This window comes from Rhinoraja longicauda, chromosome 13, assembly GCF_053455715.1.
Source record: "Rhinoraja longicauda isolate Sanriku21f chromosome 13, sRhiLon1.1, whole genome shotgun sequence".
NCBI classification, from domain to species: Eukaryota; Metazoa; Chordata; class Chondrichthyes; order Rajiformes; family Arhynchobatidae; genus Rhinoraja; species Rhinoraja longicauda.
The window spans coordinates 1,317,026-1,341,639 of record NC_135965.1 but is presented as its reverse complement, the minus strand read 5'-3'; the positions used below and the strand labels follow the sequence as shown (position 1 = coordinate 1,341,639).

General features: G+C 47.7%; 1 protein-coding gene across 3 annotated transcripts in view; it reads right to left on the bottom strand.

Moving 5' to 3' along the window:
• LOC144599376 (chloride channel protein 2-like) overlaps window positions 1-24,614 on the bottom strand; it is a 406,358-nt gene that overhangs the window by 236,030 nt on the left and 145,714 nt on the right. For all 3 annotated transcript variants that reach the window (XM_078410172.1, XM_078410174.1, XM_078410173.1), the window contains exon 3: window positions 4,284-4,415. In XM_078410172.1, coding sequence (XP_078266298.1) covers window positions 4,284-4,415 — 132 coding nt within the window. The remainder of the gene's footprint in view (window positions 1-4,283; window positions 4,416-24,614) is intronic.

The following is a 24,614-nucleotide window of genomic DNA, read 5'->3' as shown; positions in this document are numbered from 1 at the left end:
TCATAAAGGCAAGGAAATTAATAAATTGTTGAATACTGCAGGTTGTTGAACTACCGGTGGTCAGGCTCTCCCTAATCAGAGAAGTCATCTCATTGCATTATTACGTTCCACATGACATTTTCATTCCTCCTTCACTGCCATTATTGCACAACGTTATTCATAAGCCTGAAGTTGCACGCACCTTAGTGGTCCATGTGTCGTTTGAAGTTAAAATAATTCAAGAGGAACGTTTTCAAAACAATTAGTAACATCGCCTGATTCAGGCAAAATTTCCAAAGTGGACACATTTTGAGCCTATTTTAGTGACTATTGTGTACATAAGTGCATAAGTCATAAGAGCAGATTAATAATAATAATAATAACTTTTAATTATGTAGCACTTTTCATGCAATTGAATGCAGCTCAAAGTGCTTTCCACAAAAACAAACACATGTCTAAACAAAGATATAATTTAAAACAGTAAAGACATAGGCTGGTAATAGCATACAAAGCACAGATTTAAATAAAAATATAAAATGTAAAATGTAAAGTTGAGAATGTAAAAAGACAAACGAAGTAAACTCAGTTAAAAGCTTGATTAAAAAGATATGTTTTTAACTGCCATTCGGCCCATCGAGTATGTTGTGCCATTCAATCATGGTTGATATATTTTTGCCTCTCAACCCCATTCTCCTGCCTTCTCCCCGTAACCTTTCAATCCCCTATTAATGAAGAACCTGCTAATCTCCGCTTTAAAAATACCCAATGACATGTCCTCCACAGCCGTCTGTGGTAATTTTAACCAATTAACCAGATGAATTCTACAGAACACACACCTCTACCTCCTGAAAGGAAGTGGTCTGATAACACGTAGAGGTATCTTGCGGTCATCAGAATAAGCAACATGGTGAAAGATTTCTCACATTTTGCTTATTTTTGTCACGATACAGGACGGATTCAATCCTAGCTACAGGTGCTGTCTGTATGGAGTTTTCCGTTCTCCCTGTGACCATGCGAGTTTTCTCTGGGTGCTCCAGTTTCTTCCCATACTGCAAAGACGTCCAAGTTTGCAGGTGAATTGTCCCCAGCGTGTAAGATGGAACCAGTGTGTGGGGTGATCACTGGTCGGTGCGGACTCGATGGGCCAAAGGGCCTGTTTCCATGCTGTGACCAAAGCTGATGCAGAAAGTGCCCGTACAGCTCAGCGGGTATATGCCGGCTCTCAGAACAATTCAAACCATCCCATTACCCCTCAGAGTTTCTTATAACTTATTTTCACTCACTTGCCAATCAACATGACCCTTCCTTCCCCACTTAAGCGATGGGAGGTAGCCAGCTTGGGGGAGTATGGGATGGGAGGAAGCCATCTTGGGGGACTAAGGGGGATGGGCGGTAGCCATCTTGGGGGAGTAAGGGATGGGAGGCAGCCATCTTAGGGGAGTATGGGATGGGAGGTAGCCATCCTGGGGGAGTAAGGGATGGGAGGCAGCCATCTTGGGGGAGTATGGGATGGGAGGTAGCCATCTTGGGGGAGTAAGGGATGGGAGGCAGCCATCTTGGGGGAGTAAGGGATGGGAGGTAGGGATGGGAGGTAGCTATCGGGAGGTGACGAAGGACACTGATGAAGGTTTACTTTAGAGAACTAGCACAGAAACTGGCCCTTCGGCCCACCATGGTAAGCTGATCCAGAAGATATATGGGATTCACCATGGCTTGGTTGTATGGGTTCAACTGGCTTATTCACAGAAGATATTGCGGCACGGTGGCGCAGCGGTAGAGTTGCTGCCTTACAGTGAATGCAGCGCCGGAGACCCGTGTTCCATCCCGACTATGGGTGCTGTCTGTACGGAGTTTGTACGTTCTCCCCGTGACCTGCGTGGGCTTTCTCCGAGATCTTCGGTTTCCTCCCACACTCCAAAGACGTACATGTATGTAGGTTAATTGGCTTGGTAAATATAAAAATTGTCCCTAGTAGGTGTAGGATAGTGTTAATGTGCGGGGATCGCTGGTCGGCGCGGACCCGGTGGGCCGAAGGGCCTGTTTCCAAGCTGTATCTCTAAACTAAACTAAAATAAAATACGTAGGAAAAAAACTGCAGATGCTGGAGTAACTCAGCAGGTCAGGCAGCATCTCGGGAGAGCAGGAATGGGTGACGTTTCGGGTCGAGACCCATCTCCCGAGATGTTGTCTGACCCGCTGAGTTACTCCAGCATTTTGTGTCTACCCTAAACTAAAAAAAAGAGGGTTGTGGTGGAAAGAAGATATTCAGACAGGAGTTCTGTGACCAGTGGAGTTCCGCAGGGATCTGTGCTGGGAACGCTGCTGTTGGTGATAGATATAAACGACCTAGACATAAATGTAGATGGGTTGGTGAGTCAGTTTTCTGATGAAACCAAATTGGAGGGGTTGTGGACAGTGATAGAGTCTGTCAGAAGATACAGAAGAATTTAGACTAGTTACATCAATGGGTAGAGAAATGGCAGATGGAGTTTAACCCATGCAAGGGCCCTCCAGAACCAGGGGCCACGGTCTAAGAATAAAGGGGAGGCCATTTAAAACTGAGGTGAGAAAAAACTTTTTCACCCAGAGTTGTGAATTTGTGGAATTCTCTGCCACAGAGGGCAGTGGAGGCCAATTCACTGGATGAATTTAAAAGAGAGTTAGATAGAGCTCTAGGGGCTAGTGGAATCAAGGGATATAGGGAGAAGGCAGGCACGGGTTACTGACTGTGGATGATCAGCCATGATCACAATGAATGGTGGTGCTGGCTCGATGGGCCAAATGTCCTCCTCCTGCACCTATTTTCTATGTTTCTATGTTTCTATTGATGTGCAGAGGGATGTTGGTCCTAGGTCATAGCTCACTGAAGGTGGCAGTACAAGTAGATATGGTGGTAAAGAAGGCATATGGTCTGCTTGCCTTCATTGCTAGGGGCATTACGTTCACATTAGGCAGGAAATGGTGTTGGATAGACTGATGGGACTGATGGCTGATAAATCCCCAGGGTCTGATGGTCTGCATCCTAGGGTACTTAAGGAGGTGGCTCTAGAAATCGTGGACACATTGGTGATCATTTTCCAATGTTCTATAGATTCAGGATCAGTTCTGCGGAATTCTCTGCCTCAGAAGGCAGTGGAGGCCAATTCTCTGAATGCTTTCAAGAGAGAGCTAGATAGAGCTCTTAAGGATAGCGGAGTCAGGTGGTATGGGGAGAAGGCAGGAACGGGGTACTGATTGAGAATGATCAGCCATGATCACATTGAATGGTGGTGCTGGCTCGAAGGGCCGAATAGCCTAATCCTGCAGCTATTGTCTATTGGCATTAAGTATAAGAGTCAGGAATTCATGATGCAGCTTTATAGGGCTTTGGTTGGGCCGCATTGCAGGAAAGATGTGCAGGCTTTGGAGAGGGTGCAGGCAAGGGTTACCACAATGCTGCCTGAATTAGAGAGTTTCGGCTACAGGGAGAGGTTGCACAGACTTGTGTTGTTTTCTCTGGAATGTCGGAGGTTGGGGGGAGACTTTAGTTTAGTTTAGTTTAGAGGCACAGCGTGGAAACAGGCCCTTCAGCCGACGGGCCCGTGCCAATAATGATCACCCGTACACTAGATTTATCCAATACGTCAAGGACAATTAACAGAAGCCGATCTACAAACCCGCACCTCTTTGGAATGTGGGAGGAAACCGGAGAAGCCACGGAAAATCCACGCGGTCCCAGGAAGAACGTAGAAACTCTGCGCCAACTGCGCCCAGAGTCAGGGTCGAGGCCGGGTCCCTGGCACGGTGAGGCAGCAACTCTACCGCTGCGCCACTCTGTCACCCTCTTTATAGATGTAATTAACATTCTAAGGGGCATAGATGTAGCAGACAGTCAGAACCTTTGACCCAGGGTGGAAGTGACTGACACTAGAGGGCTTAGCCATAAGTTGAGAGTGGGAACGGTTAATGGCGATGTGCAGGGCATGTCTTGTTTTACACAGAGAATGGTAGGGGCCTTGAACGCATTGCCAGGGCTGGTGTTCAAGGAAGATACAATGGTCGCGTTCAAGAGACTTTTGGATAGGCACATGGAGGCACAGGGAATAGAGGGATATGGATCATGTACAGGCAGATGAGATCAGTTTAACCAGGCATCATGTACAGGCAGATGAGATCATTGTGGGCTGAAGGGCCCATTCCTGAGCTGTGCTGTTCTACGTTCTATGAAAAGCTCAGCCGGAAAATCAACACGATATTTCAGAGGAGTTGTTTCGAAGGAGCTTAAAGGCTTTCATTCAGCATCAGTAGCAATGTTGTGTTCTTACCTTGCAAGCACATTGCAATGGCAAAGTCCATGGCCCAGCTCACCAATGCCATCAGCAATCCCAACAAAATCAGGAAAATCCAATCTTCACCGATTTTTGAGATGAGGAATGTTTGACATCGCACACGCAATACTGCAGAGAAAAGGAACAAGGCAATTGTTACGGTGCTGGAGATTATGCATGAGATCATTTGCAATCACTGACTGAGATATCGTTTATCAACCAGGCAAACAGTAATAATGTCTTTATTAAACAGCACGGTGGCACAGCGGTAGAGTTGCTGCCTTACAGAGGTTACAGCTCCAGAGATCCGGGCTCTATCCTGACGACGAGTGCTGTCTGCACAGAATTATGGAAGGAATCAAGGGATATGGGGAGAAGGCAGGCACAGGTTATTGATTGTGGACGATCTGCCATGATCACATTGAATGGCGGTGCTGGCTCGAAGGGCCGAATGGCCTCCTCTTGCACCTATTTTCTATGGTTCTATGTTTCTATGACTGTGACTGCGTGGGTTTTCTCTGGGATCTCCGGTTTCCTCCCACATTCCAAAGACGGACAAACTTGTAGGTTAATTGGCTTGGCATAACTGTAAATTGTCCCTGGCGTGTGTGGTAAAGCGTTAACGTGCGGGGATCGCTGGTCGGTGCGGACTCGATGGGCCGAAGGAACAGTTTACCTCTCAACTAAACTAAACTAAAATCTTCATGTTCAGTCGCTTCCATATCATTTTCACAATTACGTTACAAATTGCAAGCCACTTAACAACTATACAGGCCACTTAACAACTATAAACGGGAATGGTGTTCCGATGTCATCAGGATTTCCTGCACGGTGGTGATCAGATCAGATACGAGAACAACATTTTATTCCAACGAGACACAAAATGCTGGAGTAACTCAGAGGGACAGGCAGCATCTGTCCCGTTGAGTTACTCCAGCATTTTTTTGTCTACCTTCAATTTAAACCAGCATCTGCAGTTCTTTCCAACACATTTTATTCCAACTAGACGTTTTTCAAAAATAACACACTCAATCTATCATCTACAATTTCAAAGGTGTTCATCTAGATTATCTCCCAATAACACTGTGTTGATAACAACCTCTAAATGTTCAGGTCCACAACAATGACAGGTTGGTAAAGTGAACGGACGGGACTGTCATATGAGGAAAGATTGGGAAGACTAGGCTTGTATTCACAGGAGTTTAGAAGGATGAGAGGGGATCTTATAGAGACGTGTAAAATTATAAAAGGACTGGACAAGCTAGATGCAGGAAAAATGTTCCCAATGTTGGGGGAGTCCAGAACCAGGGGCCACAGACCAAGAATAAAGGGGAGGCCATTTAAAACTGAGGTGAGAATAAACTTTTTCACCTAGAGAGTTGTGAATTTGTGGAATTCTCTGCCACAGACGGCAGTGGGGGCCAATTCACTAGATGAATTTAAGCGAGAGTTAGATAGAGCTCCAGGGGCTAGTGGAATCAATATGGCGAGAAGGCAGGCACGGGTTACTGATTGTGGATGATCAGCCATGATCACAATGAAAGGCGGTGCTGGCTCGAAGGGCCAAATGGCCTCCTCCTGCACCTATTTTCTCTCTCTCTCTGTTCTCTGAACTGGAATGTTTTGCAGCAAAGAATCGCTCACATATCTGTTCTCAGATCAAGTAGAGAAGTCCTACTTTGATCACTCGTACACAGAGAAAAGGTTTACATTCACATCATTTGGCAAGGCCACATATCTCCAACTTTACAAAGTATAGCAGTCTTGTCTGCGCTTTGAGATAAAGTACAATATCTGCACCCAAAGTAAGCACTGAGCCAATCATGTACAAAAGACTGTGTGATCAATCTTTTCTGATATTATTAGTCCTGCATGATCAGTTCATGTGATGACTAACTTTCTCTTGTGGCACCATTACGAAGACACTCTAATCCGAACCCTGATCATAAGGCATAAGATCATAAGTGATAGGAGCAGAATTAGGCCATTCAGCCCATCAAGTCTCCTCCGCCATTCAATCGCGGCTCATTTATTTCTCCCTCCTAACCCCATTCTCCTGCCTTCTCCCCATTATCCCTGATACTGATTTCTGATAAGGTTCCAGGATGATATGGTAAAGTTGTCTTCTTTTGAAATGACATTACCAGTGAATGGAAAAGTAACCGATGCAGAGCGCACTTCAACATTCACCAAAGGCCAGGGTAAAATAACACGTGCAGTCTGGTCTGCAGAAACAAATTTGCTTATTTGCTTTCTGTGATTAGAGGTTATCCATCCCTCCTGCTGGATTACAGTGCGCCATTCAAAAAGTTGGCTCTTGGACCTACCTGTCTGTTGCTTTACAAAAAACAAAGTGGTAGAGGAACTCAGCAGGTCAGGCAACATTAGACAATAGATAACAGACAATAGACAATAGGTGCAGGAGGAGGCCATTTGGCCCTTCGCGCCAGCACCGCCATTTACTGTGATCATGGCTGATCATCCACAATCAGTACCCCATTCCTACTTTCTCCCCATATCCCTTGACTCCGCTATCATTAAGAGCTCTATCTAACTCTCTCTTGAATGCATCCAGAGAATTGGCCTCCACTGCCTCCTGAGGCAGAGAATTCCACAGATTCACAACTCTGGGTGAAAAAGTTCTTCCTCGTCTCCGTTCTAAATGGCTTACCCCCTATTCTTAAACTGTGGTCCCTGGTTCTGGATTCTTAAACTGTGGCCCCTGGTTCTGGAGGGGATGGACAGGCAATGTTTCTGGACATTCCTTCTTGAAACTGCAGGAATGTGGGAGAAAGCTGGGGAAGGGGTGGGAGTAGGGCAATACATTGGCAACTGATGGGTGGTGGTGGGGGGGGGGGGGGTGGTTGGCAGATAGGTGGAGGAAGCAACAAAGACTAGATATAAAAAGGAGTCAAAAGGGTGACAGATAAGGAAAGAGGAGAGGTGAACGTAAACACCCTCTGTGATACGTATGGAAGCAGGCGGGGGGGGGGGGGGGTGGGGGGGAGGGCAGGGGAGTGATAAGAGGAGGTAGAAAAATGGAAAAACGGGGTTTGGCTATGGGAAATGAGGGAACGGAGGAGGGGAGAGGACCAGTGGTGGGGACGGTGGAAGAAACGTGTGTGCACTGATGAATTGTGTGAAATTGTAGAAGTCACTGTTCATGCCATTGGGCTGTAAGCGACCCAAGCAAAATACGAGGTGCTGTTCCTCCAGTTTGCATGTGGCCCAAATCTGGCATTGAAGGAGGCCCAGGAGAGAAAGGTTGGTGTGGGAATGGGACAAAGAGTTAAAAATGGAGAGCAACCAAAATGGAGTGCTCCAATAAACCGTGGTGGACAAAGCACAAGTAGAAACATAGAAACATGGAAAATAGGTGCAGAAGGAGGCCAATTGGCCCTTCGAGCCAGCACCGCCATTCATTGTGATCATGGCTGGTCATCCACAATCAGTAACCCATGCCTGTCTTCTCCCCATATCCCTTGATTCCACTGGCCCCTAGAGCTCGATCTAAATCTCTTTTAAATTCATCCAGTGAATTGGCCTCCACTGCCCTCTGTGGCAGAGAATTCCACAAATTCACAACTCTCTGGGTGAAAAAGTTTCTTCTCTCCTCAGTTTTAAATGGCCTCCCCTTTATTCTTAGACGGTGGCACTTGGTTCTGGACTCCCCCAACACTGGGAACAGTTGCTGGGGAAATGCCTGGGTTGGGTGGGAAAGGATGAGCGAACTGAGGAGTTGAGGACAAGAACCTACGGAAAGTAGAAAGGGTGGGGATGGGAAGATGTGAGTGGTGGTGGGATCACACAGGAGACGGTGCAAACGTCAGAGGATTGGATGCGTTGGATGTGAAGGCTGGTGAGGTGAAAGGTGAGGATCGGAGGAACACTATCCTTGTTACCTCTGGGAGAGGGGAGGGGGGGAGAGAGTGCAGAAGACACAGGTGAGGGGAACATCAACAGGAGCAGGGGGGTGGACTGGAGCAAGAGGGATGGACATAGGGTTGCCAACTATCTCACTCTCAAATAAGGGACAAGGTGACATCACCGCCCCGCACCCCATGTGACCTCACCCAGCCAGTGGCCACGTGCTTCTGCTCCACCAATGGCGGCCTCCCGGGCAGGGAGGGGGGTTGCTACACAACCTCCGTTAGGTGGTGCCCGGATCTCCGGGCCTACAGTGACCGGGCCTACACTGTCCGGGCCTACAGTGTCCAGGCCTACACTGTCCGGGCCTATAGCGTCCGGGCCTACAGCGCCCCCCCGGGCCTAATACGGGACAAGTGCAATCCCATACAGGACAAACTAATTTAGCCCAAAATACGGGATGTCCTGGCTAATACAGGACAGTTAGCAACCCTAGGAGCAGGGGGGCGGACAGGAGGAGGGGGGGGGGAACAGAGGCAGGGGGGGGGGACAGGGGCAGGGGGACACAGGAGCGGGGGGGACAGGAGCAGGGGGTGGAGATGAGCAATGGGGGTGGAGAAGAGCAGGAGGGTGGAGAGGGGCAGGGGGGTGGAGAGGGGCAGGGGGTGGAGAGGGGCAGGGGTGGAGAGGAGCAGGGGGTGGAGAGGGGCAGGGGTGGAGAGGAGCAGGGGGTGGAGAGGGGCAGGGGTGGAGAGGAGCAGGGGGTGGAGAGGGGCAGGGGTGGAGAGGAGCAGGGGGTGGAGAGGAGAGATGGGGGTGGAGATGAGCGATGGGGGTGGAGAGGAGCAGGGGGGGTGGAGAGGGGCAGGGGGGGTGGAGAGGAGCAGGGGGGGTGGAGAGGGGCAGGGGGGGTGGAGAGGAGCAGGTGGGGTGGAGAGGGGCAGGGGGGTGGAGAGGAGCAGGGGGGGTGGAGAGGGGCAGGGGGGTGGAGAGGAGCAGGGGGGGTGGAGAGGGGCAGGGGGGGGTGGAGAGGAGCAGGTGGGGTGGAGAGGGGCAGGGGGGGTGGAGAGGAGCAGGGGGGGTGGAGAGGGGCAGGGGGGTGGAGAGGAGCAGGGGGGGTGGAGAGGAGCAGGGGGGGTGGAGAGGGGCAGGGGGGTGGAGAGGAGCAGGGGGGGTGGAGAGGGGCAGGGGGGGGTGGAGAGGAGCAGGTGGGGTGGAGAGGGGCAGGGGGGGTGGAGAGGAGCAGGGGGGGTGGAGAGGGGCAGGGGGGTGGAGAGGAGCAGGGGGGGTGGAGAGGAGCAGGGGGGGTGGAGAGGGGCAGGGGGGGTGGAGAGGGGCAGGGGGGGTGGAGAGGAGCAGGGGGGGTGGAGAGGAGCAGGGGGGGTGGAGATGAGCGATGGGGGTGGAGAGGAGAGATGGGGGTGGAGATGAGCGATGGGGGTGGAGAGGAGAGATGGGGGTGGAGATGAGCGATGGGGGTGGAGATGAGCGATGGGGGTGGAGAGGAGCAGGGGGGGTGGCCCTACACATGTTTAGCAAGGCTGGGTGGAAAGCTGGGCGGACATGATTGCAGGTTTTTAAACTGCTTGAGGACTGTGTATCGTATATATTCTTTTGGTAGACACTTTCTGCGCTGTATGACTCTATGAAGGGCCTGTTTCCACACTGTATCACTATGACTCTATGAAGGGCCTGTTTCCACACTGTATCACTATGACTCTATGAAGGGCCTGTTTCCACACTGTATCACTATGACTCTATGAAGGGCCTGTTTCCACACTGTATCACTATGACTCTATGAAGGGCCTGTTTCCACACTGTATCACTCTATGAAGGGCCTGTTTCCACACTGTATCACTCTATGAAGGGCCTGTTTCCACACTGTATCACTCTATGACTATGAAGGGCCTGTTTCCACACTGTATCACTCTATGAAGGGCCTGTTTCCACACTGTATCACTATGACTCTATGAAGGGCCTGTTTCCACACTGTATCACTCTATGACTATGAAGGGCCTGTTTCCACACTGTATCACTCTATGAAGGGCCTGTTTCCACACTGTATCACTATGACTCTATGAAGGGCCTGTTTCCACACTGTATCACTCTATGAAGGGCCTGTTTCCACACTGTATCACTCTATGAAGGGCCTGTTTCCACACTGTATCACTCTATGAAGGGCCTGTTTCCACACTGTATCACTCTATGCTCTATGACTATGACACCTCCCTACAGAGATGTTGTCGGCTCGGTGACATGGATTTACCTTTCTTTAATACTATTTGTTGTTCACCTCCTCAGACACGAATTTGCTGGCACAGACAGATTGAATAACAATCAAATTATCAGAATTATCAAGCAGGAAACCAGGATAAAAAATGATTAGCAATTTCATAAAAAAGCCAAATGAAGATTGACAAGATAATAAAATGCTAATTGTTTTTCAAAGGGAATAAAATTCAACACATTCAGTCCAACTTTTCCCAGGTCAGGATGACTACTTTACAATCATGAAAGTTAAAATGCTTTTAAAAATGCAAATAAATTTCATTAATCAAGACAATATTTCCCATGTTTTTTTCCAATTTGAAAACTGTCAAACCATAAAATCACAACAGCTAATCATTTGTTCTGACTGTACTTCCAATGAATTAACTGTGCTCTCTATGGAAGAGCAACCCAACATCTATGTTGAGTCTCATTGTCTGTAACTAGTTTTCACCTAGCCCACAGCAAACAATGGTCTTTTCCTTTATCATCGTTATTATTTTGCATATATCTCATTCATTTGTTCTAGATCTCTCTATATCGCCGTCTATATCTGTCGTTTCCCTTTCCCCAGACTCTCAGTCTGAAGAAGGGTCTCGACCCGAAACATCATCTATTCCCTTTCTCTAGAGATGCTGTTGATCCAGCTTTTTGTGTCTATCTTCAGTTTAAATCAGCATCGTAATTCCTTCCTACACATCTATGTTTAACTCCTATCCCCAAAATTTGCTGTCAGTTCTACAGGTGAACAACAGCAAACAGTTTTATGGTTATCACAGCTGCAGATTATGGGCTATTATTCATGACAACAACTAATTTTTGTTCTTTCAGTTGACCTGGTCTTTTTTATTCATTATCCTCATTTTCAATACCAAGAAAAAACGAGCATATTATTGTTCCATGACAGAGTTGACAGGAAAAAAGTCTGCTAGATGTGATACTGCATTCAGGAAATTCCTTCCTGCTTTATTTAGCTTTAGTTTGGAGATACAGCGCGGAAACAGGCCCTTCAGCCCATCGACTCTGCATCGACCAGCGATCCCCACACATTAACAGTATCCTACACCCACTAGGGACAATTTGGACTAGGGACACCAAGCCAATTAACCGACAAACCTGTACTTCTTTGGAGTGTGGGATCTCGGAGAAAACCCAAGCAGGTCACGGGGAGAACGTACAAACTCCGTACAGACAGCACCCGTAGTCGGGGTCGAACCCGGTCTCTGGCGCTGCAAGGCAGCAACGCTCCCACTGCGCCACCATCGCTAACAAATTTGTCTTTAACAAATGACAACACCGATCATTGCTCACTGCATCACTCATGGACAAAAGCATTGAATCAGAAAAACAGACCTGAGGTCATAAATTAATAAATTGAGTTGAATTATTTTTCAATACCACTGTGAATTGTCACCAATTTGTAAAATATACTGCAGTAATTGAATTATGAAATTCAAGCAGTTTGTTATTTAATGAATCCAATGGATAATTTGATCATGAACATCTGCAGTAATATTATTAAATGTAATCAGTGAACTATGAACTGTAATGACAATTTAATATATTGTGAAAAAGGCACCAACCCATTGAAATATATACAACCAGGCTTGTCAAGTTATTAACAATGATTCATTTCACAATTAAAACTGTTAATCTAATTTAATTTTAATTGCTCATAAAATTGATACCATTGCATCTATGTCCATCAAACTGTGGAATTATAATTAAAAATTACTACAAATCATAAAATATTACGGCATAACAGTTTCCTCCGAAGCTCACCTTTCACCTCATCAGCCTTCAAAATTCATATTGTTGGTTCCTAATTATTATTTATTTTCATGTATATTTAACAAAATATATATATATCCTATGTGTATATATACATGTAAAAAAAAAATAAGTATGAACCATATATAGGAATATAGGAGTAAAGAGGTCCTTCTGCAGTTATACAGGGCCCTGGTGAGACTGCATCTGGAGTATTGTGTGAAGTTTTGGTCTCCTAATTTGAGGAAGGACATCCTTACTATTGAGACAGTGCAGCGTAGGTTCACGAGGTTAATCCCTGGGATGGTGGGACTGTCATATGAGGAAATATTGGAAAGACTAGGCTTGTATTCAATGGAATTTAGAAGGATAAAATTATAAAAGGATTGGACAAGCTAGATGCAGGAAAAATGTTCCCAATGTTGGGGAGTCCAGAACCAGGGGCCACAGTCTAAGAATAAAGGGGAGGCCATTTAAAACTGAGATGAGAAAAAAAAAATTCACCCAGAAACTTGTGAATTTGTGGAATTCTCTGCCACAGAGGGCAGTGGAGGCCAATTTACTGGATGAATTTAAAAGAGAGTTAGATAGAGCTCTATGGGGTAGGGGAAACAAGGAATATGGGGAGAAGGCAGGCACGGGTTACTGATTGTGGAGGATCAGCCATGATCACAATGAATGGCGGTGCTGGCTCGAAGGGCCAAATGGCCTCCTCCTGCACCTATTTTCTATGTTTCTAAGTTTCTATATATATATGTGTGTGTGTGTGTGTGTGTGTGTGTGTGTGTGTGTGTGTGTGTGTGTGTGTGTGTGTGTGTGTGTGTGTGTGTGTGTGTGTGTGTGTGTGTGTGTGTGTGTGTGAGAAGGAACTGCAGATGCTGGTTTAAACCGAAGAGGCACAAAGTGCTGGAGTAACTCAGCGGGTCAGGCAGCATCTCTGGAGAGAAAGAATGGGTGACGCTTCGGGTCGAGACCCTTCTTCAGACTATATATATATAAATATACACGCACGCACGCACACACACACACATAAACATATATGTTGGTTTTGTTGTTATATGTTATATATATATATAAACCTGAAAATGACAAATTCAGCTTATGGGTTTATATGCTGAATTTTTCATAGTACGATGTTCGAACCAAAAGTTATTAAAACCAAAAATATAAATTAAAAAAGACAGCTTGCTGAACTTTACACAGCTACAGGCATCAACAAAAAGAAATGAAAAATCTAAAAGAAACTTCCTTTCTGTCCCAGGCTGGCATTGAGCCAGATGCCTGGACTGACAAGAATGATTATATTCGGAAGCAATAATGCTGATGTGCCTTATTGGCAAACCACCCACGTGAAAATGAAAGAAGTTGCCAGGACTGTCAAGGATTTACATCCAAACTTTGGTCAGGCAAAGCACACTTCCGATCCGGGGACAGTTGCTACTTCGCTGTTATCAGGCAACTGAACCATCCTCTCACCCACCACGGAGTGGTCCTGACTGACCATCTACCTCATTGGAGACCCTCAGATTAAAATGAGAGCCTGGCCTTAAAGGTAGGAGGTGTTAAAATCACAGAAATCTTCTCAAGCAGAATTTGCTGGGAGGTCAATGGTTCATTTTAATCTGAGACTGCATGTTTCTCAACAAATTATGTTGAGCTATGGGGAAAGTACAGGTAAATGGACACAAATCATCGATAAGAGTCATAGAGTGATACAGCGTGGAAACAGGCCCTCAGGCCCAACTTGCCCACACCGGCCAACATGTCCCAGATACTCTAGTCCCATCTACCTGAATTTGGACCATCTGATTTTAAAAATATTCTATCCATGTACCTGTCCAAATGTATTTTCTAAACGTTGTGATGGTACCTGCCTCAACTACTTCCTCTGGCAACTCGTTCCATCTACGTATCACCCACTGTGTGAAATAGTTGTCCTGTTCCTCTTACATATTTTCCCCCCTAAATGAATAGTGCAACAGATCCCAGATGCTCTGTTGCCTTGCTATGACTGCCCTGTGAAAATCACAAATACACCACTGGGATCAGGGTTACCAACTGTCCCCTATTAGCCGGGAAACCCCGTATTTTGGGCTAAATTGTTTTGTCCCATACGGGACCGCCCTTGTCCCGTATTAGGGCCGGGGGGCGCTGTAGGCCCAGACGCTGTAGGCCCCGACGCGGTAGATCCTGACAGTTTAGGTCCCAACACTCTAGGTTTCCGACATTTTAGCTCCGGACAGTGTAGGCCCGGGAGCCGCCTAATGGCACGGCCCGGGCGGCCACCATTGGTGGAGCGGGAGCACGTGGCCACTGGCTGGGTGAGGTCACGTGGGCCGCGGGGGCGGTGACGTCACCTTGTCCCGTATTTGGGAGTGGGATAGTTGGCAACCCTAACTGGGATTGACTCCCGGTATAAGATAACTTTCTTTGATTGATCAGGTAAAGAACTAGGAGCCCTGCAGTGCCACTCTCTGGATGGTATTACACCATGCAGAATCTAAAGTCAAACAAGATTTTAGAGATTTAGTTTAGTTTAGTTTAAAGATACAGCGTGGAAACAGGCCCTTCGACCCACCGAGTCCACACTGACCAGCGATTGCCTATACGTTAATTCTATGTTATCACAGTTTTAAATCCGACACGCTCGGGGCAATTTGCAGAGGCCAGTTAGCCTACAAACCTGTATGTCTTTGGAACGTGGAAGGAAACCGGAGCACCTGGAGAAAACCCATGCAGTCCCAGGGAGAATGAACAAACAGCACCCATAGTCAGGATCGAACCCGCCAACTCTACCACTGAACCACAGTACCCTGCCCCCCCCCTCAAAATATTGGCTATAAATGAAAAAATAATTTGATAGTTCATTTGTTGACATTGGCTTGACAAATAAAGTGAACTATGGCAGGTTCTGAAAAAATAGTTAAATGCATTCGACATGTGGTTGACTGAATCTGACCATGGTTCAAAATTTGGCATTGGAAGAAAACTCCTCCAAATTATTCAAAATAATAGTTACTAAAAAATATGATAATGCATAAAGTATTCATGCAATTTCTCCAAAGGTTAATAGAACATAGAACAGTACAGTCCAGGGACAGCCCCTTCACCCCACAATGTCATCAGGTCATAAGTGATAGGAGCAGAATTAGGCCATTCAGCCCATCAAATCTACTCCGCCATTCAATCATGGCTGATCTATCTTTCCCTCTCAACCCCATTCTTCTGCCGTCTCCCCATAACCCCTGACACATGTACTAATCAAGAATCTATCTATCTCTGCCTTTAAAATATCCATTGGCCTCCACAGCCTTCTGTGGCAATGAATTCCAAAGATTCACCACCCTGACTAAAGAAATTCCTCCTCATCTCCTTCCTGAAGGAACATCCTTTAATTCTGAGGCTGTGACCTTGAGTCTTAGACTCTCCCACTAGTGGAAACATCTTCTCCACATCCACTCTATCCAGGCCTTTTACGATTCTGTATGTTTCAATGAGGCCCCCCCTCATCCCTCCAAACCCCAGCGAGTACAGGCCCAGAGCCGACAAACGCTCATCATATGTTAACCCACTCATTCCTGGGATCGTTCTTGTAAACCTCCTCTGGACCCTCTCCAGAGCCATCACATCCTTCCTCAGACATGGTGCCCAAAACTGCTCACAATGTCTGTAAGACATGTGATGCCAAATTCATCCCTTCTGCCTGCACGTGACCAATGGTCCTCCATTTCCTGCATATTCAGTGCTCCGGTTTCTGAATTCCTTTCACAAACAACAAAGCTGCATACAAATTGTTGTGCAAAGGATTCCTCGCTAGAATTTCTCATGTGCTTTCATGGGGAACAGCTAAGCTCAATTTCTCTGGTGTTTTAACACAACTTGTTCTCGAGTGAGCCAGATCATGTTGAATGTTGCCTGCTTCTTACTGTTCCACGGATGCACTGTCAGTAGGGTTGCCAACTGTCCCGTATTAGCCGGGACATCCCGTATATTGGGCTAAATTGGTTTGTCCCGTACGGGACCGCCCTTGTCCCATATTAGGCCCGGGGGACACTGTAGGCCGGACTCTGTAGGCCGGGTCACTGTAGGCCCGGACACTGTAGGCCGGGACACTGTAGGCCCGGACACTGTAGGCCCGGGCAGTGTAGGCCCGGACACTGTAGGTCTGACATTGTAGGTCCAGATAGTGTAGGCCCGGACAGTGTAGGCCCGGACACTGTAGGTCCGGACAGTGTAGGCCTGGACACTGTAGGCCGGGACACTGTAGGCCCGGACACTGTAGGCCCGGGCAGTGTAGGCCCGGACACTGTAGGTCCGGACATTGTAGGTCCGGACAGTGTAGGCCCGGACAGTGTAGGCCCAGACACTGTAGGTCTGGACAGTGTAGGTCTGGACAGTGTAGGTCCGGACAGTGTAGGTCTGAACACTGTAGGCCTGGACGGTGTAGGCCCGGACACTGTAGGTCCGGACGGTGTAGGTCCGGACAGTGTAGGTCCGGACAATGTAGGTCCGGACAGTGTAGGTCCGGACAGTGTAGGTCTGGACACTGTAGGCCCGAACACTGTTGGCACGGACATTGTAGGTCTGGACAGTGTAGGTCCGGACACTGTAGGCCCGAACACTGTTGGCACGGACATTGTAGGTCTGGACAGTGTAGATCCGGACACTGTAGGCCCGAACACTGTTGGCCCGTGGGACAGTGTAGGCCCGAACCAACCTTGGGACAGTGTAGGCCCAGCGTAGGTTTCCATTTGCCTTTCCTTGTCCAAATATGTCAGCTACTACGGTTATCAAATGTTTAGATTAACTGTTTTCATTCTGTGGATTTCCAAGTTACATACATTCTGATAGGGGCACCTCATTCATGTCAAAAGATTTAAAGGACTACCTTTCTAATAGAGGAATTGCAACAAGTAAACCAACACCATATCATCCTATTGGAAATGGTCAGGTTGAGAGGTATAACAGAATCATTTGGAAAGCAGTGAAACTGGCTTTAAAGTCAAATGACATACCAGATCAGCAGTGGGAATGTGTTCAACCAGATGCATTACACTCCATCAGATCTCTACTGTCAACCGCTACCAATACTACTCCACATGAGCGGTTCTTTAACTTCAAACGGCGTTCTTCTAGTGGTACTTCTCTGCCATCATGGTTGACTAGCCCTGGGCCCGTGTTGCTTCGTCGATATGTCCGATCAAATAAGAATGAGTCCTTTGTTGATGAAGTTGAACCGACTGATGTCAACCCTTCTTATGCAACTATCAAGTATCAGGATGGACGTCAGTCAACTGTCTCACTTCGTGACCTTGCACCATGTCCATCTTCTCGAAGGTATTTATTCACAAAATGCTGGAGTAACTCAGCAGGTCAGGCAGCATCTCAGGAGAGAAGGAATGGGTGACGTTTCGGGGAAGAAGGGTCTCGACCCGAAAAGTTGCCCATTCATTCTCTCCCGAGATGCTGCCTGACCTGCTGAGTTACTCCAGCATTTTGTGAATAAATACCTTCGATTTGTACCAGCATCTGCAGTTATTTTCTTACATGTCCATCTTCTCCATCAGCTCCATCACTCCTTGATAATATTACTCAAGAACTTCCTTCAACACACCCATCATGCCCTATGAAAACTTCTACAACTAATTCTAAAATTGAAAATGTAAATAACAATATGAGTGAAGTTGATGACCAAGCAATATGTGTCCCACCAGCTATGGAAACACCATTATCTCCTGATACTCCAGTGCTGCGACGGTCATCAAGACAGACTAAACCCCCTGACCGTCTCAATTTATAAATAGGAGGGGAGAATGAAGTGTGCGCATGTGCGGGACTCTCGGGCGGGCGAGGCCTACGGAATCAGCGATAGTTTCCAGACGCTTTGAAGATGTGTATTACAAAAATGAGTTGCTTAAAGCTTAAATAAAGTTTAAGTAAATTGGAATTCTCATTTGCCTCACAACAGTAATCAAGGTCCAAGATTCAAGATTCAATCTAATTGTCACATGTACCAATTAAGGTACAGTGAAATTTGAGTTACCATACAGCCATACTAAGTGAAAAGCAACAAGACACAGCCACATAAAGTAAAATTTAATATAAACATCCACCACAGCGGATTCCACATTCCTCACTGTGATGGAAGGTAATAAAGTTCCTCTTTGTTCTCCCGCGGTCGGGGCTGTTGAACCGTCCGCGGTCGCCGCTGCCGACTGTCCGAGGCCCTCGTGTCGGGATGATCGAAACTCCCCGCGTCCGGACGGTTGTAACTCTCCGCGGCATGGAACTCCCGAGTCGGCCTCTTCTTACCAGAGACCGCGGGCTTCACAATGTTAAAGTCCACAGGCCCCGCGGTTGGAGCTCTCCACAGTCGATCCTCAGCAAAGGATCGCCGCTCCACGATGTTAAAGTCCGCGCCGCGCCCACGGCCTGAAGCTCCAGGAAAGGCAATGTGAGAGCACTCCATAGATGTACAGGTTTGTAGGTTAATTGGCTTTATAAATGTAAAATTGTCCCTAGTACGTGTAGGATGGTGTTAGTGTGCGGGGATCGCTGGTCAATGCGGATTCGCTGCATCTCTAAACTAAGCTAAACTAAGCACATCCATTGCTTATTACTTTTCAGAGAAATGACAGCTTCATAGATCTTAGTTTGCCTCCTGATTCCTATCATTCGAGGGAAAAGAGACTTAAACCACAGATCCTAGTGAACTGTGGAGCAAGAATCCTGGACTATCAATTATTCTCCCAGTCAATAATTCAAGAGTATCTGCCTCATCAGGGACCCTCAGACTATCTTTGATCTTTATTATCTTCACTGCCCTAAATGTTATTCCCGTATCATGCATCTGTACACTGTAAATAGCTCAATTGTAATCATGTATTATCTTTCCACTTACTGGATAGCAGGCAACAACATTTTTTCACTGTACACGTGACATTAAACTAAACTGAACTGAAATGAAGATCTACTTTTGGATCAGAGCATCAGCGTAAGGGAAAGATGTGTTGTAATATTTAATAAACAGTTGTGTTAACTAGAATTATTAATGAAGAGGGTGGCAGAGTTAGTAAAGCTGCTGCCACACAGATTCAGCCCTGCTTTCAATCCTGACCCTCAGTGCTGCCTGCGTGGAGTTTGCTCAGTGTTTCTGTGATCGTGTGGGTTTCCTTCAGATACTAGAGTTGTCCCATGTCCCAAAGTGAGAAGCGGCAATCGTTGTCATTTTGGAAAGAATAAAATGGTTTATGATAGGATTAATGTAAAAATAGTATTTTTACATTAAAAATAGTGGTGGCGCAGCGGTAGAGTTGCTGCCTTGCAGCGCCGGAGACCCGGGTTCCATCCTGACTACGGGCGCTGTCTGTACGGAGTTTGTACGTTCTCCCCGTGACCTGCGTGGGTTTTATCCGAGATCTTCCATTTCCTTCCACACTACAAAGGTTTGTACGTTAATTAGCTTGGTGTACATGTAAAATTGTCCCTGGTGTGTGTAGGATAGTGTTAATGTGCGGGGATCGCTGGTCGGTGCGGATTCAGTGGGCCGAAGGGCCTGTTTCTGCGATGTATCGCTAAATTAAACTAAAGGTTATGTGACAAGGACTCGGTAATCTGATGGGCTTGTTTCCATGCTGCATCATCCTGTGACTCAATGTGGAACTAACTGATTATGAAGGGTAGACCCAAATGTAAATGAGATTGAAGCTGGTTCAGAGACATTGTTTTGCACAGCAAAGGATTCTTTGAAAGCAATGAGAGCGATTATATATGATACATTGGTCCATTAGGAACTATGTACCTGCACTCGTAGATCTCTCTGCTTTACAACACTCACCAGAGCCGTACCGTTCAACTCCGGCAATTCTTGATACAATTTTTGACAAGCATCCTTGCTGTCTACAATACCACCCACGTTCGTGTCATCTGCAAACTTGCTAATCATGCCTCGCATGTTCTCATCCAAATCATTGATGTAGATGACAAACAGCGATGGGTCCAGCACCAAACCCTGAGGCTCACCATTAGTCTCAGGCCTCCAATATGAAAAACTACCTTCCACCATCACCCTCTGCTTCCTTGCACAAAGCCAAAGTTTTATCCATTCGGACATCTCTCCACGGATCCCATGCGGTTTAACGTTTCAGAGCAGCCTGCCCTGCAGAACCATGGCAAATGTCGTGCTGAAAATCTGTACAGACAATGTCTACAGCTCTGCCCTCATCAACCTTGTAACATAGCCAGAATATTTTGTCCAGTGTGGTTGTCAAAGCACAAGGAAACATTAAAATTGCACAGAGAAGATCCCAAGACTCTGCGTGGTAGCTGCCTATAGGTGGCGTTTATTTAGGGCAGTGCAGAGATGCTGTGATGCTGGTTCAATCATGACCTTAGGTGCTCTCTGTGTGAACGTGCACATTCTCCCTGTGACCGTGTGGGTTTCAACCAGGTGCTCCAGTTTCCTCCCACATCCCAAGTATTTGGGCGGTCACGGTGGCGCAGCGGTAGAGTTGCTGCCTTACAGCGAATGTAGCACCGGAGACCCGGGTTTGATCCTGACTACGGGTGCTGTCTGTACGGAGTTTGTACGTTCTCCCCGTGACCTGCGTGGGTTTTCTCCGAGATCTTCGGTTTCCTCCCACACTCCAAAGACGTACAGGTTTGTAGGTTAATTGACTTGGTAAATGTAAAAATTGTCCCTAGTGGGTGTAGGATAGTGTTAGTGTGTAGGGATCGCTGGTCGGCGCGGACCCGGTGGGCCGAAGGGCCTGTTTCCGCGCTGTATCTCTAAACTAAACTAAACTAAAATAGAGAGTGGATGAGAAAGTGGAATCATATGGAACCGGTGTGAAGTGGCGATCAGTGGTTGTGGGGACTCCATGGGCTTAAGGACCTGTTTCCATGCTGGATCTTTCAATCAATATGACCTTAGATTTACTGAGAGGATATGTTTGCAAAATAAAAAAGATTTTAACTTTAAAATCTGCATTTAATAAACCATGAGTACAAATGGCAGCATCATCCAACACAGTGAAAAAATAATCCAGAACTGATGTTAATAAAGATTACTTCCTACTAAAAAGTAGCGAACATTGAAAATTGTCTCAAGCCAGTCAAGCAAACGCCCCAAACAATGAGGCGTTGATTGGGAGCCGTGAGATGATGAACCAGTGGCTCTCGACACACCTGATCTCCCGGTTGCCAAACACTTTAACTCCCCCTCCCATTCCCACACTGTCCTTTCTGTCCTGGGTCTCCTCCATTGTCAGAGTGAGGCCCAGCGCAAATTGGAGGAACAGCACCTCATATTTTGCTTGGGCAGCTTACACCCCAGCGGTATGAACATTGACTTCTCTAACTCCAAGTAACCCCTGCTTTCCCTCTCTCTCCGTCCCTCCCCCACCCTAGTCGAACCATTTTCAATGTCGTTCTGCTGAGTCTCCTTGTCTGTAACTTGTTTCCACCTAGCCCACAGCTAACAATGGCCTGCTTCCTTTATCATTGTTACCTTTTGCATTTCTTGCATTCATCTATATACTAAAACTCTCTACAGCCAAAACGGTACAGGATAGCACAACAATTTTAGCCCCACCTTACTCACCATCATCCCTTTGGTGCTAATGGAAGAAGTTTCATTGAAATCGGTGTTATATTTTTAAAGTTATTCACATTAAGTTTAAATCTATCCCCTAGGGAGGGAGGGGGGGGCGGAGGGAGGGGGGAAGGAGGGAGGATCAGGGGGGTTGAGGGGGATGGAATGGGGGGGAGGGGAATGGGGAGGGGAGGGGAGAGGGGGAGGGGAGGGAGAGGGGAGGGGAGGGGGAGAGGAGGGGAGGGGGAGAGGAGGAGGGAGGGAGAAGGAGAGGGAGGAGAGAGAGAGAGGGCGCGAGGGGAGGGGGTGGAGAGGAGGAGGGGGAGCAGGGAGGTGGAAGGAGGGGGGAAGAGGGAGGTGGATGGAGGGGGAGGAGAGGGAGGAGGGAGGGAGGAAGTGAGGGAAGGAGGGGGGAGGGGAGTGGGGTGGGGAGGAGGGGGGAGGGGAGTGGGTGGGGAGGAGAGGGGAGGGGGGGAGAGGGGAGGGGGAGAGGGAGGGTGGAGTGGGGGAGGAGAGGGTGCTGCACCAATGTAGGAGAGGTTTGGTCTATATCTCTCTGTATCACCGTCTATATCTTACATTTCCCTTTCCCCTGACTCTCAGTCTGAAGAAGGATCTCGACCCGAAACATCACCTATTTCTTTTCTCCAGAGATGCTGCCTGTCCCTCTGAGTTACTCCAGCTTTTTGTGTCTGTCTTTCTTCTGCTCTGGTTTTGTTGAGATGACTGAAAGATAATGAGAGGAATAGATCGGGTAGATGCACAGAGTCTCTTGCCCAGAATATGTGAATCGAACACCAGAGAGGTTTAAGGTGAAGGGGAAAAGATTGAATAGGAATCTGAGGGGTAACTTTTCACACAAAGGGTGGTGAGTGTATGGAACAAGCTGCCAGCGGAGTAGAGGAAGGAACTATCCAAACATTTAAGAGACAGTTAGGCAGGTACATGGATAGGACAGGTTTGGAGGGATATAGATCAAATGCAGATAGGTGGAACGAGTGTAGGTGGGACATGTTAGCAAGTTGGGCCGAAGGGCCTGTTTCCACACTATCACTCTATGACCCTACGACTCTAAACAGTGAGCATTTGTTGTCCTTCAAATATGAAAATGACAGCAGCTGCCAAAGTAAGTACAGTAAGCCATCGCAATAATGCACTGACGGGGGAGGGGGTGTCTGTTACTGCCGACTGTCCGCTGTAACCGGGTGAGGTGGGAGGTAGGGGTGCCAACTATCTCACTCCCAAATAAGGAACAAAGTGACGTCACCATCCCACGCCCCACGTGACCTCACCAGGCCAGTGGCCACGTGCTCCCGCTCCACCAATGGCAGCCGCCCGGGCCAAGAGGTGGGTTCCTATGCTACCTCCGTTAGGCGGCGCCCGGGTCTCCGGACCTACACTGTCCGGGCCCACAGTGTCCGGGCCTACACTGTCCGGGCCTACACTGTCTGGACCTATACTGTCCGGACCTATACTGTCCGGGCCTACACTGCCCGGGCCTACACTGTCCGAGCCTACACTGTCCGGGCATACACTGTCTGGGCCTACACTGTTCGGGCCTATAGCGTCCGGGCCTACAGCGTCCGGGCCTACAGCGTCCGGGCCTACACTGTCCGGGCCTACAGCGTCCGGGCCTACAAGTCTGGACCTACAACGTCCGGGCCTACAGCGCCCCCCGGGCCTAATACGGGACAAGGGCGTTCTGTACGGGACAAACCAATTTAGCCCAAAATACGGGGTGTCCCGGCTAATACGGGACAGTTGGCAACCCTAGTGGGAGGGGTAAAGTTTAACCCAAGGCCGAGAGGGGAGAAACGCGGCGTTGGGGGCGTAAACAAGCATGAATTCACTGGCAGTGGAGCCACAGAGCCCCCTGGCCCCACATGCAGTACACCAGGGACAGGTTCAGTACTCACACCGCCTTGATGCTGCGCGCCCTCTCCACTCCCGTGAGCGGTGGCCTTGCACGTGGCGCCAGCTCACTGCGTACCTGGCCGAGTGGGGGGGTTTGGTGCAATGGGAGCCTCAGTGCGCTCTAACCCAAATCCACAAGATCGAGCTCCAGTTTTGTGAGCATGTACTGTATACTAACTTGCTGCCTAATATATCCCACCCCTTGGCAGGTGCCATTGTAACAAGATAGTCAATGTTATTCACTTTGCCTGTCAGTGGTCATAATGTTTTGGCTGATCGGTGTTCTGCTGAACGGAACCGAAGGCAGACACAAAATGCTGGAGTAACTCAGCGGGTCAGGCAGCATCTCTGGAGAGAAGGAATGGGTGACGTTTCGGGTCGAGACCTTCCTTCAGACTGAGAGTCAGGGGAGAGGGAAACGAGACGTGGAGGAGTATAAAGAGCATGTAAGGTGTTAAAACAACAGATCAAAGCAGATGCAGATTAAGGGAATGTAGAATGGTTCCATGTGAGCTGAGGGGAAAGTGACAAAGAGGCAAACAATCAGTAATATTAATCAGAAGGTCCATGAAACCAGTCAGAGAACTAGGGTGGATGAGGGATGGAGAGAGAGGGAAAACAAAGGTTACTTGAAGTTAGAGAAGTCAATGTTCATACCGCTGGGGTGCAAGCTGCCCAAGTGAAATATGAGATGCTGTTCTTCCAATTTGCACTGGGCCTCACTCTGACAATGGAGGAGGCCCAGGACAGAAAGGTCAGTGTGGGAATGGGAGGGGGAGTTACTGTGTTGGGTAACCGGGAGAACGGGTAGGCAGAACAGAATCTGCGTAACATCATTATTGTTCATATCAGGGCATCTTCATCAGAACCTCCTGTAAAATACTCTTCACAAATATCGGACCATTAGGAATGATGAT